The sequence below is a fragment of the Urocampus carinirostris genome, chromosome 1, assembly GCF_059441175.1.
Source record: "Urocampus carinirostris isolate Australia breed hairy pipefish chromosome 1, RoL_Ucar_1.0, whole genome shotgun sequence".
Classification (NCBI taxonomy): Eukaryota; Metazoa; Chordata; class Actinopteri; order Syngnathiformes; family Syngnathidae; genus Urocampus; species Urocampus carinirostris.
The window spans coordinates 42490978-42507744 of NC_142349.1; the positions used below are offsets into that span (position 1 = coordinate 42490978).

The 16767-nt window shown below is 40.2% G+C and overlaps 1 protein-coding gene and 2 pseudogenes across 5 annotated transcripts in view; all 3 read left to right on the top strand.

Annotated features, from left to right (window-relative positions):
* The window catches only part of slc1a9 (solute carrier family 1 member 9), a 42223-nt gene that overhangs the window by 2970 nt on the left and 22486 nt on the right, over positions 1–16767 (top strand). For 4 of the 5 annotated variants that reach the window (XM_088340094.1, XM_088340076.1, XM_088340085.1 and 1 more), the window contains 2 exons: positions 11926–12084; positions 12625–12777. In XM_088340094.1, coding sequence (XP_088196220.1) covers positions 11931–12084; positions 12625–12777 — 307 coding nt within the window. In that variant the 5' untranslated portion in view covers positions 11926–11930. Of the gene's footprint in view, positions 1–1867; positions 1961–11925; positions 12085–12624; positions 12778–16767 lie in introns of all 5 variants that reach the window. The other variant, XM_088340100.1, reaches the window with a different exon arrangement.
* LOC148374713 (U2 spliceosomal RNA) lies at positions 14703–14793 on the top strand (annotated as a pseudogene).
* Positions 15989–16078, top strand: LOC148374714 (U2 spliceosomal RNA; annotated as a pseudogene).

Below are 16767 nucleotides of genomic sequence, written 5' to 3' on the forward strand. Positions count from 1 at the left end.
CTGTGCCTCATATTGAATATTTTTGAAATTGTTCACATAATCTACATGCTTTTGAACTTCTCAATCACATTTGGAAGAATAAATCTTATGATCCTCAACATTAATACATTTTAATTGAATTTGCCTTAATCATGTACTTTCTGTGATGTTTACATCTCAAATTATATATTTTTTAAACATACTGTATTTTGACTGGCTGCCTTAATGACTTGTTCTTTACAATTTGAATGATGTAAACGTCTCATTTTGTTGTGTTTTAAACATTCAGTTTTTAGCGATCGACATGAACTTTTTAGTACTTATTACATACATTTTTGGACATGTTTTTCTCATGTTGAGCATTAATTTCGGATCCACCAATACCATGCAATAGAGTTTGTTTCATTAGATAGATAGATAGATAGATAGATAGATACTTTATTCATCCCCGAAGGGAAATTCACTTTTCCAGCAGCATCCCTGAGCTGAGAACAATCGAAAATAACACGGGAGCTGCTGGAGTGGCTGCCATTCGTGACGGCGCCGGAGAAACGATTCAATTTGAATCAATTAGTGTTTGTTATTGTTGATTTGGCACAAAATCTACATAGAATAATCTGATCGTTATGACATTATTGGTACTCAATATCAGTTTAACATTTATGGAAAAATATTCTCCAGTAAATATTTGAATAATTTTCTGACTTTTTTTCTTTTAATTCTTTACTTTCTGTATTTGTTTTTCATCAGATATTAGTCATTACATTTGTCACATTGACAAGGTGCTTAAACAAATAATCTACATCTCTCATTTATTAACTATCAAAATTATTTACAATTATTTTTTTGAACATAAAGACCCCGAAAGCTTTCACCAACACATTTTACTACTATACCAGACTATAGCATGATAATCATTATGTGCTTCCCAAACCGATACTACAGGACTGATGTTGAGGACAGGGACTCCCAAGTAGTGTTTACTGTTTAGTATTGTATCTTCCTCCAAGGGGGATAGACTTGAAAGTCGTCAGTGGGCTGGGGAGGATGAGATTATATGTCCATCCTTTTGCAAAGCTCACACCAAACAATCAACTGTTGCAAATAATCCTCCGTGACACAAACAGACACCCGGACACAGCAAACACATGTATACACACTTCGATGGTGACGAGTGTTGTACAATATGCATTTACACAATCCTTTTTTGTTGTTCCATTCACGTGTGGAGCCGTCTCCTGAAATGAACTTGTGACATTGTCCATCAGCTTTCGCACACTTATATTGGTTGTTATGACATCATCAACCTGTCAATCAAATGAAAAACATTGTAGGGGAGAAAATCATGACCAAAAAAACGTGCCAAGAAATCACAAAAAAAGCAAAAGAAAAACAAGCATGGCAATCAATGTTGATAAGCCACGATGGTGACATTTTTTTTTTGTAATGGCTTCATTGCTCGTTGAGATTTTGATAAATAAAAATAAAAACATACAAAGCAGAATAGGGCTTTAATAGGAGTTGAACTGTCAAATGGTTCAATCAGGTACATCCATAAAGCGTCGTCTTTCTTAAAAAACCTGCAACTAAACATGCGTCCCAAAACTAAAAGTAAAAAATTCACTTTCAGCACCACCTACTGCCATACTCGACCCCAATGGTATGCAACATAGGATTTACTAAAAAGAAAATTCCTTATAAACACATACGTAGGAATAAAAAGGCAAAAGCCAAATTCAATTTTCTTCTGCTATCTAGGCTTGGCATTTTTTTTAGTCATCATGAGCAAAGCTGCATCCAGTCTGCCGTGATGTCTTGATCTTGAAATGTAGTGAAGTCATCTTAATAGTTGTAGTATTTTATTTATTTATTTATTTTGTCTTGATAGGCTCAGTGGCCCAGCTAAAGTGTCTCCCCTGAAACTGAAAAATTGTGGGCATTGACCCAGGACAAAATGAAATCCAAGTTCCTTAGGTCTCAGGTAATGACAATTAATGATTCTGCTTCAGATAATTAGTGAACCGTGATTGGTTGTTGACCTTTGATGTCATTTTCTGAGTACAGCAAAAAGAAAAATGAGATGGGGAAAATGATTTTTATTGCTTTCTAAAGGAATGGTGTGTATTATTTAGTGCCTCAACTTCATTAATAAAACATTCATGATTCAAATAATAAGCAAAAACAACTTTCATATTAGCTTGCATTTTTTAAAATAATAACATTTGGATATATTGTATATAACATGATTCTTATCTAGTGGGAACTGACTTGATTGTCGGCCATCTTGCTGTTTCAGGAACCCAAATCCTTAAGAAAGGCTGGACCAAAAATGCATAGAGAAATTGGTGCAGTTTGGTCATCTTGAATTTCTGTAGTTTGTATTTTTCCTTTTTGCACTCGTTTTCTGTTGCAAGATTCAATACAGCAACATGTAGTGGTGAAATAATGCACACTGTCACTTCACTAATATTATACAAATGCAAAATTTAACAAAATGCTGAGACAGAGAGAACTGAAGCTTAGAGAAAAACTTTTTGGTGAGTTTCTGCTTTCAGCCAAATGTGTTAAACATGTTTCTTTCTATTTGTCGCACATCAAACGTCACTAGAGTTTGACTGGTTGGGTGGCTGATGCTTTTAACCACTATGAGCTGGCCGTTTGTTACTTTCACTACATTATATGAAATACAATTACTATTTCTTGAATTGTAGATTGCAGAGAATTGTCACGTTGCATCAATTTGTGAATCTATCTTAAATCAATCTTTTTGTCAAACAAAATTGTATGAACTAGTCTTGCTCTACTACCACACAAAAAGTGTCACCAAGTATTATACTGTGCAACAAACTCGATAAAACTGAGGCTTCTGGGCTGTGCAGTCTGTTTAAAATTACTTTAGTAATTTCATTAAAGTTGGAAAACATTTATTAGAGTTGAACTCAAGTGTTTGACGTGTGTGATAATGGTTTCGTTTAGTAGTATAACTAATGTGTTTTATTGTGGTATGTTAGGAAATCGTTTGGCTTGACTACGCATACCTAACTACACATAATTCAACTATGATTAAAATGGTTTCAGCAGATTGGTATCGATCAAATCACTTGTAAAGAATTGACAAGAGATTTGTATTTGAACATATATCAGTAGGATTAACAAAAATACATCTTCCTGCTAACCTTGCTCGGTTTGTAGACTGATTTATACAATAGAAGGCTAATTCTGACAAAGTTTATTGTATTCAGTGAAAAGGGGAAACCTCTAATAACATGCACAACTATGCCCCTTCAAAACCAGAGGTTGACACCTCTTTCCCAGAAGTGTTGTCCAGTTTTCAGTATTTGTGGTGGAAAAATTTAAAGCCAACTGAAAGTAAATGAAAAACAATTTGATGGTATTGTATATAGAAAAACAAGCATCCCTACTTTCTTCACCCTGAAGTATGCCTTATTCGTAAAATTATATTACAAATGTGAAATTTGCTATTGTTTCATGTATTACGAGTGGCATCCCTCTGTGACGTCATCCGCAACGAGAGCTCGATTACAATAATCAAAGGCTGCAGTGGTGAAGGATTATCCTGTTCTGTCACTGCCCGTTGTCGTGGAAACTGGCGATTAGGATATGGTGCCCTAAGCAAACACCCGGGATCCTGATAGGGATTGGGACGCTTGTCACATGTGGCAGTCCCACTTGTTGCTGCTGTCATCATTGTCACGCATTTAAAAATGTTTATTTAGAAGGTTCTTGATCTCGCGGTCTTTTTCAAACATTATTTGAAGCTTCCTTTTTAAAAAAAATTGTACACGCGAAGTTTGTTTGGTTTACTGGTTGCCTAACTGGAAGAACGTTTTTATTGGCAATAGAACATTTCGAAACTGTAGCAGAGCCAACATGATTATGACCTACTGCCCTGGGAAATGTCCCTAAAACAAGGACACACAGGCCATCAACATCCTCAACAAGTGCAATAGACGGTTAAATTATCTCTGTATATATTTTGCCTATGTATAGAAAAGCACTCACATTTTATTTCTCCAATAGGTTGCTACTAATGTCAATGCACTGTTTTTAATTGCTATATTGTTATAATGCACTTACAACTTTGGTCAGTCTCCAAGCACTACCATGTAAATATTTGCCGATTCAGTTTAACATTCTTTTTTTAATCTTATTTTTCTATATTGAGTCTTTTATTACATGTTCATCCTGGAGTGCCACGTCTATTATCGTTAACAGTGTTCACTCCATTGTTATCAATGACAATAAAAATAATTCTAAATCTAATTCTTAACTATCAGGTGATATTTTGAGTGTCCTTAATGTATACTTTTTTAAATGGTAACATTAATTGCAAGTAATTTATGTGAATGTGGACAAACAACAACTGCTAAACTGAATGTAGCTTTTTTCCCATTCCTGACGGTCAAAAAAAGAGTGTGAGTACACTTTAACCCAGGAACAACAGTGACCAGATGATGAAGGTGCTGCATCTGAGTCAGATCAGAAGGTCTCTTTTGCTACTGATAACCATGGAAAATAGTACTTTTTACTACTCTTTTTCATGTAGGGGAGCAAACCTCTACCCAGAAACAGACCTAGTGAGATTGGCGCCACCAGACTGAACTTACCCAAGACACACCACCGACAGTGGTGCCTCAACCTGAGTTCACTTCCAGTTGAACCGACTAGATAATTCCATCTCTGTGACTGTACAACTTCAGGTGCTTACATCCCTGCTTGGCTCTGATCTGGTTTTTTGTTTCATTGGTCCGAGGTTCTCTATGCAAACTTCTTTTAAGATATTTCCCGACGGCCCACCTGGCAGTTGAGCAGAACCACCTGTACGATCTCAGTTCTGACATCCAGGATTTACTGGAAGTTGCCTGGTCTAGTGGGGCTCTGAACCCTCTGACCGCCAAGCTTCTTGTTTTTTACTAGACATGCTAATATATAACGTGAGGCAAAGAACTCAGAACTGGGCCAGGCCTCGTTTCTCCTTTTTCTCATCCTCTGATCAGCATCTGTTTCTGTGGTCCCACAAAGCATAATTAAGTCGTTTTCAGGAGAACTGAAACCTTTGCTTTTGGGGTTGCTCCGAAGACGAGTTTAACCTTGAAACTGCTGTGACATTTCCCGAAGCAGCAAATTATATGCTGAGAAAAGCAAAGGATTGGCTAATGAGGTTGACGTCTTCAAACCCGTCCTTGTAGTTTAATTGTCCAAACCTCCACCCTCCAGATTGTTTTGATCCTTCTTTTGTTCTTCTTATACTAGAGGGCAAGTTTTGAGTTGCGTTGGAACTATGGAAGCACCAAGTAAAGTTTATTTTATCAAATTGAAAACATTTGTGTCTGGCATCAATACAAATGGATACCAGCATTACAGCTTTTGACTTAAACCATTCTTCTCTGGCTTGGGTACAAAATTTATTGAAAACAACTTTGAAAAAATTGCAAAATGGGGATTCTAATGCCTAGATGTGACTGACACATGTTAAACAATTTTAAAGCTAAGGGGGACTCATTTCATGAAAGAAACCAAAAGGAAAAAAATACAATTTTGCTCTCATGCGTAATATTACAAGCTCATAATTTTGGGCAGCAACATATTGGTCATGTTCAAATCCTCTTATTGCTAACAAAGTGCCAACTTTGTCGATTGTTGGTACTCTAGGTCGAAATCTTGCTCTGACGCCGGCCAGAAAAAAAATAAGATTCAACCCTTTTCATTTCCAGAAACTTCAGCACTCAATGACCTGCGTCGCAGCCCAAATTGTTTGACAAACCCATTTCGCAGAGATTTCATGGAAAGTATTAAAGCACAGTAGCTTTTCTCAGACATTTGAAACTTTGAACGTTGATTTATTTTCAATGTTTTTCTTCCTTAAAATGGCGTCATGCATTAAAATATTGTAGCCGACAACTGTTTTCACTGTTTTCAATTAAAATGACAAATATTTTGGTCACCAGAACAAACCGTGACAGTTTTGGCCTCTGTACTGAGTTCCCAAATAAATTTGCTTAGAAAACTAGAAGAAAAAAGCTTTCTCCTGTGCAACCCTTTTTTAACCCCGTTGTCAGGGATACAATATCACCGAGAAGAATAACATAAGGATTGAAAAGCGGATTTGTGAAGTCTGCAATAGAGGACCCTCCTCCCCCATGTCCTGGACGCACTTTTTACGGCAGGATTATGTGCATGTCCAACCTGGTTGGTACATTGTCTTTCACTGGACATCATGTTACGGGGTCAGAGAATGAATGCTTGACGTCGACAGATAACAGTTTTTCATGTTAATGATTGTCTCTTGGATTATAATCTGGTTGGAAAGAGATACTTTCGGGGCTATGACGCTGACTTGGCTGGCGGCGCCTCTCTCCAGATGTGTTTACATGAGGTGGTGGGAGTCTGAATAGAGACCAGGGGATGCGCTTACAATCACAGCTTTTGTTGCATCGGAGGCCGAGAGAATGTTGGGGGCAAATGCGTTCTGTAAAAATCCTTTGTTGAACCACATGAATTAAAATAGGACAGTCAATAACAAAAATTCATGCAATTGACTAATTCCATTGTGTTAATAACATAGTAGCTGTAGTGATAGTGATTCAATCCATGTTACTATGAGTGTCGGGCCGTTATTGAAAAGATTTATTGGGTACCTGCCGTTGCTAGTTACTTCAATTAAAAAGTAATTCCGTTACCCCCCAGATTACTGACACCCAAAGGTAGCACGTTACTCCGAAGTAACTATCCAGTTACAAACTACCGTATATACTTGCAGCAGACCCCCTAAAACTGCCTAAAAACATCCACATAATGAACATAAAGAAGTACAGTAGAAGAAAACGTATACACCACCCTGTAGAAGCATGGTGAAGCTTTCATATTTCTTTTGTAATCTTGAAGGTTTGCAAACAAAATCTTAGCCGAGGCACTCCATTTCCGTTTTGTCTATGGGCTTCAAACCACTTGAAGATCTCCTCATCCATTGCTGAACTGTCCAACGCGTGTTGTTTTTTTTCCAAGGATAGTGTAAGGCAAAAATAATTTGACAAAAAGGACAAAATTCAGCAGACTTGCCATAAATTCTGTGCTCATGTTTGCCCAGTTGGATTGTTTTTCCTGTATAAGCCTCGCTTCCTTCCCACACACTGCCTTCCATTTGCCTCTTTTGACACAAAAAACTGCATTTAAGCTGACCCTCTGATTTCAGTATTTTATGTTATCGTCGTAAATAAAGCTTGATGCGTGTATTTATGGTTGAGAGAACACAGGGATGCATTCTTGTGCTCTGTGCTTGAGACAGTGTCATTGTAGCTGTATTAATTTGTACTTTGTAGGTCCATATAAACATGCAAACTCCACAGTGATGATATGATTGGCAGTGTGACACTGCCGGACTAAGGGTTCATAAATCCGTCTGACCAACGGGGGAACAGGATCCCATAAGATGGCGGAGAAATTTGTGAAATGTTTTAGGTGACAGTACTGGTTACAGAGGAAAGTAATTCCACGTATGCGTTACTTTGTCACCTGTTACTCCCAACACTGGTCACAATTCATAATTTACAATTCAATTTTATACCAAATAACCCTAATTTGAATCTTTCAATTGAGTATTTTGCTTTTATTGTTGTATTACTCAAATTAAAAAAGAAAAATTATGTTCCTCCCAACCACTTATCCTTACTACGATCACAGGGGTGTTGGAGCCCCTTCAAGTTGAAATCAGGCAGGGGAAACCGTGGATCGATTGCCACCCATTCACAGGGCACAAGTAGACAAACAACTATTCCCACACGCAGCGATACTTAGGGACAATTTGTAGTCACCAAAAAATCTGACATGCATGTGTTTGGTATGTGTGAGGAAACTGGAATGCTCAGAAAAAACCTGCACAGGCAGTACAAGCAAACTCTGCATATAGGGAACCTGGTCGCTGGATTTCAACCGGGACCTCTGAACTCCGAGGCAGACGTGCTAAGCAGTCAGCCACCATGCCACCAATTAAAGCGGGGGTGGGAATACTACATCCCGGGAAAAATATTGTATTCTGTGCCACTCTTGCCACCAATCAAAATTCGTTTTTATTGTGTATTATTTTATTTATCAAGTGTCTAAAAACTATTTTTGATTTTGAGTTTTTAATGCATATTATCACATTTTGTGTGTCAAAGAGGGACCTGCTTTAAATCTGAGTGTTTCAAATCAATTTTATGAAATTAATCAATTTATAATATATAAAATGAAATACAGAATTACCTTGGTTATCGCAGTTAATGAGGGGCAGAACCCCATGCAAAACGTGAAAATCTGTGAGGTAGGAACATGCCCAGGGTCAGACTAACTTCGAGATGATGTCTTGACAGACTGAGAGTATACGACTGTAACAAAATAACTAGAAATTGACAATTAAAAACAAAGAACACAGAATTGCAGTTAAATGAAGGTCTATTTTCATTCAAAGTACAACGAAATTGGAGGGCTTCTCTTTTTAGTTTAATAAAGTGATTTAGAGAGCAGCTGGATAGCTGCACGCTAGCAACGAGTATCCTTGAAAGAGCCAGGTCACCATGATTACTAAAATACAACCTTACAGAATGAAGCAGTTTCCCACGAGTTATAGCTCTAGGTCATCCGTTTCATGGGTAATTGATCTGGTGTTGGTGAGCTACAGGCTTGGAAGGGGTAGCCTGTGAGAGTTGATACATAGCCTAGCCGCAGTAGGTCCTGCGGCACCGGTATTGCCTCCTCTCCCGCCGCTGCCTCAGTCTTTTCCCATACCTGATAACAATTCACGGAGCACTTGCTGTTGGCCATCATTTTTTTGTGCTCTTTTCACTTTCCTCAGAGTACGAAGTAAATGATGAATTTCTTTTTAGTGTAATGGGCCACCAAAATTCTAGCTGTATTCATACTTTGCATTTTGTTTTGGGTAGACACATTGACTTATGCACCCGCCCACCCCGGCTGTTTGATTGACAACATACACCAGCCTATCACAGTCATGCACACAGTCATTCCCACCCAACACACGCGCACACTCACACAAACAAAACCTGCCCCTGTGACAGCACTCGCTGTCTTCTATCCACTGCAGAACGCAATGCACAATACGTTGATATCAATGACAAAAAAGAAAATTAAATTCAAAATCTGTGAAGCAGTGAGCCAGTGATGAGCGAAGTAGCAAGGTTTATATTGACACACTATGAAATTAAGTCCTGATCATCTAAATGGGTTGATAATCGTAAAACCGGGTTTATTAATCAATACTATTAACCTATTAAATAATTTCTTTCTCCACCCCCCTTGCTAACACCGTGAGTGCTTTTGTCAACAATGTGCTTTATTCTTTCATTTGATTCCTTGTCATGTACATGAAACCTAGTTTGTTATTTGTGTGTTTATATTATTTTACTTCTGAAAAGATCAATCACTATCCATGTCATTGAACTGCAAAATCGATATCTTGAAGCTAAAAATACAATACGTTTAGAGTATTGCTATCTTCATGATAAATGCTAGACACAATATGAGGCTCTTTCGATCCAATTCTCAAATGTTATCTTGGCACCCAACCAGAAGAAAACAATCTAAAGGTTTGTTTTAGAACAACAATCACACACATAATACTCACAATCATAAATTTTCAACCTTCCATGCATTTTGCGGACAAAATCCGTAACACGGCTCTGACGTACAAATAGTAGCTGTGGTGCCGCAGTATTTGATTTTTGCAAGATTTCAGAGATTTTGAGGTGATCTGAATGTGAAAATGTCATGCTGTACGATCTCAATATTTTCCAAAATCAATAATTTTGTACACCTTTGTTTGTAAGGTGACCTCTCTTGCCTCTGTGCCATGTTGCAACTAAGGCAAAAACACTGGGAAATTAGTTTTCACAGCCTTTTAACTCTGTTTTGTTTGTAATGTAACCCTGCTTAATGCCTCCGAAAAGGGTGACAGTTTAAGCAGATGGACTACATTTACTTCTGCAACGAGAGGACAATGAAGCAGACTATTGATAGCTCATTGATTGAGACATTTTTCAGAATCATTTTGGGAAAATGAATGAGTTGCTGCGCCCCCTTTGTCCAGGTCAGCTCACATACTCCAGGGACAGAAGCTTGCAAGACATTTTGCAAAGATTCACCATCCAAATATATTTAGATGTGTTTGCTATTGGTTGCTTGTTTTTTGTTTGTAGCTTTTGTGGTTGTTTTTGGCATCGTTGGGTTGCTTGGTTGGTGTACTCGTCCTTCTAGAATGTGTGATAGGGGCATTCAAAGACCAGACGCAGTTGGAACTTTCACATGTTTAAAGAAAAAGATCTAGCATCGGAATTTGTGTCTCAATTGTTTTCCATGTGTCTAACATCCAAGTACTACTTTAAAAATATATTTTATAACGATAAACGTGACTTTTATCACTATCACGAGATGAGGGTCTGGTTGCGCCTATGATTGTGCTAGAAATCTAACTGTCAAATGATTGCAGCCAAACACCACTCTGGCTATATATCTCATCTCATTAACTGCACCGCTTACCCTCAGTATTGTCGTGGGGGTGCTGGAGCCCATCATCGGACCCTGAACTTGTTGCCAGCCAATCGCAGGGCAAACAGGGACAGACAACCCGCTGGCTCATTCACACCTAGGGACAATTTGGACCGGCCTAACCACTGCGCCGCCGTGCTGCCCTCTAGCTATATATATATATATATCTCATCTCATCTCATTAGCTACACCGCTTATCCTCAGTAGGGTCGCGGGGTGCTGGAGCCCATCCCAGCAATCATCGGGCATTGGGCAGGGGACACCCTGAACTGGTTGCCAGCCAATCGCAGGGCACACGGGGACAGACAACTCACTCGCTCATTCACACCTAGGGACAATTTGGACCGGCCAATTCACCTGAAATGCATGTTTTTGGAATGTGGGAGAAAACCGAAGTGCCCGGAGGAAACCCACGCAAGCACGGGTAGAACATACAAACTCCGCACAGGAAGTCCGGAGCTGGATTTGAACCCACGCAGGAGGTTCCCAAGACATGAACTGTGCCGCACATGCGCTAACTACTGCGCCACCGTGCTGCTATATATATATATATATATATATATATATATATATATATATATATATACAGTGGAACCTCGGTTTTCGAACGCCTCTTAGTTCGAAAACTCTCGACCAAAAATTTCGATAAATCAGTATCTGGTATCGATCCTGTCTGTTCCGTCCTGTCTGGTATCTTGCTGTTGTATCCAGTATCGATCCCATCTGTCCCGTCCTGTCTGGTATCTTGCTGTTGTATCCAGTATCGATCCCGTCTGTCCCGTCTTGTCCGGTATCTTGCTCCAGTATCCGGTATCAATCCTGTTTGTCCCGTCCTATCCGGTATCTCTCTTGTGTATTCTTATCCGGTATCGATCCCGTCTGCCCTGTCTGGTATCCTGTTCGTGTGACCAGTGTCCGGTATTGATCCCTTCTGTCCCGTCCTGTCCGGTATCCCTCTCGTGTATCCAGTATCTGGTATTGATCCCGCTTGTCCCGTCCTGTCCGGTGTCTGCTCGTGTATCCGGTATCTGGTATTGATCTCGTCTGTCCTGTCCGGTTTCGATCTCTTCTGCCCAGCGATCGCCAAATCGCTGGCGTTTGTGTTTCCACGCATGATTGCCCCGTTCCTGTAAAAAAAAAGCTTTTGTGAAAACGTTACGCATTTGGGTCCACCTTCTGTTCGGATCCTGACACATAGATTCGGTTGCACAAATTTCTCTATGATTTTGATGTATTCAGTGGCAGTACGCTACAGCAATAAGTCAAGACAAGTTGAAATATCAAAGGAAACAACTTAATACAGAAGTAGAAATGCTAATTCCATGGGGAATCACTAATGTGGCTGTGAATTTCCAAATCGGGCTCCCATCCTCGACATGTTCGCAGGCAGGATGACGAACCAGGCCACAGTAAACCAGTTCAACGCTAACAAGTCCAAAGCAGGAGAAGAAAATCGTCAGGATGACGGCACAGAAGTGGGCTTCAAAGATGCCGGCCACTGCAGCCGCAATACCCACAACCTCCTCCTGGGCCTCACAGTCATGGGTACGGGCCAATTTCAGGATGTCGAGTGTTTACCTTGCCAGTTTAAACAATAATGGAAATGCCTCATTTAGATTTTGACAGAGGACTTTATTGTGCCATAATGCAAGTGATCGTGACCTGAAAATGGACTGTGGTCTGGAGTATTTGTGAGGCACACTGCTGCTAAAATACAGATTAAAAAAACAAAAAAACGTAAATGCTATAACTATAAATGAACATTTTGGATGGGATGTTTAATGGGTTGAATAAGTATTATTTGTTATGAATGATTCGTAAAAGGATAAATGTAAAAAATCTCCTTGAAGTTTTAGGTAAATGAATTACAATGCAATGTACTTGAGTTAAAAAAGAATGCATTGAACATATTTTATGGGGCAGCAAGTGAATAAAAGTGTATTTAAATTCAGCAGGATCAGAAATGCTGTAGTCCAATTTATTTTCCATCCATTTATTAATGGAGAGATGTACCCCAAAGTTTTTGTAGATCCAGTGAAGTGCTAGTAGTTATAACAATGTTGAATTTTTGTGTTGGTGTTCAAGGTGTCGTGATGGGAGCAGTTCTGGGCATGCTTTTGCGCTATATGAAGGTGACGGACAGCTCGGCCCTCACCATGCTCTCCTTCCCTGGAGAGATCCTCATGAGGATGCTCAAGATGCTCATCTTGCCCCTCATCATTTCCAGCCTCATTACAGGTGAAGCTCCCTTCAGCTCATGTTATACTCTCAATGAAAATAAAGAGGTTTGCCAGGCTTATAGTATTGGAATTGTGACACCACTGCCTCAAACTATGACTTTTCTGTACTTACATGTTTTATTCTTGAACTCATTTTTCCTGAATATGTTAGAACAAATCTGCCCCAAAATACAGAAGCCGTGCTTTCTATCAAATTCAAAAGAACAAAATTGCATTTGTGTATAATTAAGCAACAAATCTAACCATATCAAACTAAACTGACTTTTTACACACAAGCAGTCTGCTTTCAAACACACTTACCGTAAATTCCGGACTATAAGCCGCTACTTTTTTCCCAAATGTTCAGCCCTGCGGCTTATTCAGTGAAGCGGCCAATTTATGGAATTTTTCTAACGGCCACCAGCGGCGCTGGAGTATTAAAGGTCAGATTAAAACCAGTAGAATGTGTGCACCAAGAAAGACTGCAACCTCTAAGTTTAGGCAAAGTTGAGGTACGTTCCGATAATTAGGAAGACGCCCTCGATGGCTATAGTTGTGAAGAGGAAGTTGAGGACGATCTTCCGTAAATTTCACAATTAAGGGATGCTTGTTTTTAACAGGCACATTTGATACACTGCAAGCGTGATCCTACTAGCGTGTTGGTACCTTTCAGAGGCACGGTTTGGGATGAAAGTTATATTATTATTATTAAAGCTTTGAAAACTCTCTCGGTGTACCGTCTTTCTTCGTAAATATTCAGATTCAGATCTACTTTATTGTCATTCTAGTACACGTGTATACAGAACGAAATGTCGATACATCTGACCCGCCCAGTTTCCTTGAATGTACAGATATAAGTAAAAGTTGTATTGTATTATGGCTACGTATAGTATTTTACCTTAGTGCCGCTAGTGCAAGAGGAGTAGCTAACCAGATGTGCAAAATGGGCAGTCAGGTTAACAAGTCAGGTAAACAGTAACATTAACACTGTAACAATAACGCTGTAAGTACAATAGTGCAGAGTGCAAATGTGCAAGGAGTGGCAAGCTATAAAGAACTGCCAGTAGTGCAAAAAGTCAAATTAGCAGCCGTTTTGATTTAGGTTAACTAAATGTTAGATTGACCATTTAACAGTCTAATGGCCAGGGGGACTAGACTACTGCGGAACCTGGTGGTCCTGCACCGCACACTGCAGTACCTCTTCCCAGAGGCTAGCAGAGTGAACAGTCCATGATGGGGGTGAGAGGGGTCCCCGATAATGTTCTTAGCATGGGATAGGCAGCGCTTCTGGCCAATGTCCTGAATGGAGGGAAGTGTAGGTTCGCTTAGCTAGTGTAACCATGTATAATATGTATCTGCAACTGTATATTTTTGTAATGTATTTATTTTAGAAATGTATTCTGTTATGTGTTCTACGGACGAATCAAAGAGAAGGGGCGGAGCAAACGCGGGCTGATGGGAATTGGGGTAAAGCTGAGTTACCGGTAGATTTGTCTGTTGTCGCAGAGGACAATAGTGGATATATATTTTTCCCACCCTTAACTTTGGAAATATACATTTTGTTTCCTTAGATTACTTTCAACGGGACCCGCACTTTACAAGTCTGCATCATACTTTAATAATAATAATAATAATAATAATAATTTCCTTTGTATTGTCATTCTTTGTAACAATGTACACAGAACGAAATGTCGATACACCTGACCCGTTGTAGCGGGTCGATGCAGCCGCAGCCAGAGGGCGCCGCCATTATACCAATTAGGTATGTCTCGGTCGAGGCGCGAACCAGCGACCTCCCAGTCTCAAAGCGGGCACACTACCATCTAGGCTACTGAGCTGGTTACGGGTATCAATTACCATTTATGATGCCAACTGTGGATCTAGAACTATCAATGTGGTCAACAGCCGGCCGTGATTTTTGGACTGTGGACCTTGATGAAAGACATTTGATTTTTGCAATCCGGAGATGGAATAAGAGCTTGCTCTGTCCACTCCACGCATCGGCCCGGTATTGCAGTACCTCCGGGAACGGTGCATTCGCAATGATCACAGCAAGGCTTTAGGGCTAGGACCTTAGCTTGGCCTTTTGGCTGAGAGTAAGTGTCCCGGCTCCTAGTCTTTGTAGCGTATTATGAACTGACCGATAATGAATAACGAAGATAGAACAATAACCCTTAAGGAGTCGGTGAGGCACCTTTTTTGTGAGTGCAGCGCTGCCGAGGTCTTGTGGACAATGGCCGACCAACTAGGAAAGTTCCCGGACTTGCCAGCAGGGGAGGTCCCTGATGCACAGTACGTGCTTTACGGGGTGAGTCGGTCGAGGAGGTCTCGGAACGACTTTGCCAGGGACTGGCTCACTCTCGCCGCCATCAAGGACGCCATCTGGACCTCCAGAAACCTGCTGGTATGGAGGTGCAGGCAGATCCCCCCCGTGGCTGTGCTCCAAATGGCTGCAGATACCGTACAATCTGCGAGCGGCGGGCCTAGGACGCAGCCATAAATAAGACTCGTCTGCACCCACCCGGAGGGGGGAACCGGAGCTACACTGTGGGAGTCCCGGCAGCAACGGCCTGGGTTGGGGAACCCAGAAGGGAGAGGACCCACACAGAAGGGAGAGGACCCACACAGAGGACTGGAAGAATGCTGCTTGGGAGGGTGGGATGGCAGAGCTATGCCCTTGCACAATAGTATTGCCTTTTACACGCTGGTTAACTACTGTTAAAAGAAAATAACTCTGAAATTGTTTAATTGATGTTGAAAATGTCAGGAAAAAATGTTAAAACGTCATATCGTCACGTCATATTGTCAGATATAAAAAATTGTGAATATGCTTGATGGCTGTTGAGATTGTCGTGTTTGTTTTGCTGCTGTTGGTGTCGGTGGATTTGTTCAGACCGAGGACAATCGACTTTGGCCTGGACGGATCTATTGACACTAACAAAGATGTTATATAATGAAATTGTGAATATGCTTGATTGCTAATAAGATTTTCGAGAAGGGTTATTCAAACCTCACTTTGTGTTTGCTGTTAAAAACGTCATATTGGAATATAATATTGTGAATGTGCTTAATTGCTGTTGAGATTGTCATGATTGTTTTCTGTTATTAGTGTCAATAAATTTGTTCAAACCCAAAAAAAAACAGCCAATCATAAGGATTCGGCACCACCTGGCAGGGGAGATACCATGATCATGAAGGTGGTTCAAATCTCCCCAATCGCAGCCATGATCATTGATTTTTGCAATCCAGAGATGGAATAAGAGCTTGCTCTGTCCACTCCACGCATCGGCCTGGTATTGCAGTACCTCCGGGAACGGTGCATTCGCAATGATCGCAGCAAGGCTCTAAGGCTAGGACCTTAGCTTGGCCTTTTGGCTGAGAGTAAGTGTCCCGGCTCCTAGGCTTTGTAGCGTATTACGAACTGACCGATAACGGATAATGGATAATGAATAACGAAGATAGAACAATAACCCTTAAAAACCCCAAACCCCTGTGGAAAATTACAGTCTGGTCCGAGTTAAACTTGCGATTGTTTCACAAGTTTTAAAGTGGGCGCCCGCGGCCTATACATGGGTGCGGCTTGTGTAAGAACTGAAATGGCAAATCATCCAAAAAGTGGTGGGTGCGGCTTATATCCGGTGAGCTCTATAGTCCAGAATTTACGGTAAATCCATCCACCTTTTATTTTGATGGTTTTCTTTAGTGTCGTCCAGTCTCACTCATCAAAAACCTTGTTTTTTTTTTATTACTTTTTTATGAACATATATTAAGTACAATTAACAAAAATGTTGAACCCAGACATTTTTTGCAGAGCTTCATGCTTTGCCAATATCTCAATTTGCAAACAATGGCACCATGAATTTACTGTACCCCACATCAGATTACATACTGGCTATTACTTAAAATCGTGGCATTATCACAGCAATACCTTTTATCAGTGGTTAGTGCTTGCCCATCATTAGTAAAAGCCACCAAATTTCTTCCGAATCAGATCTTAAGAGGAAACCCT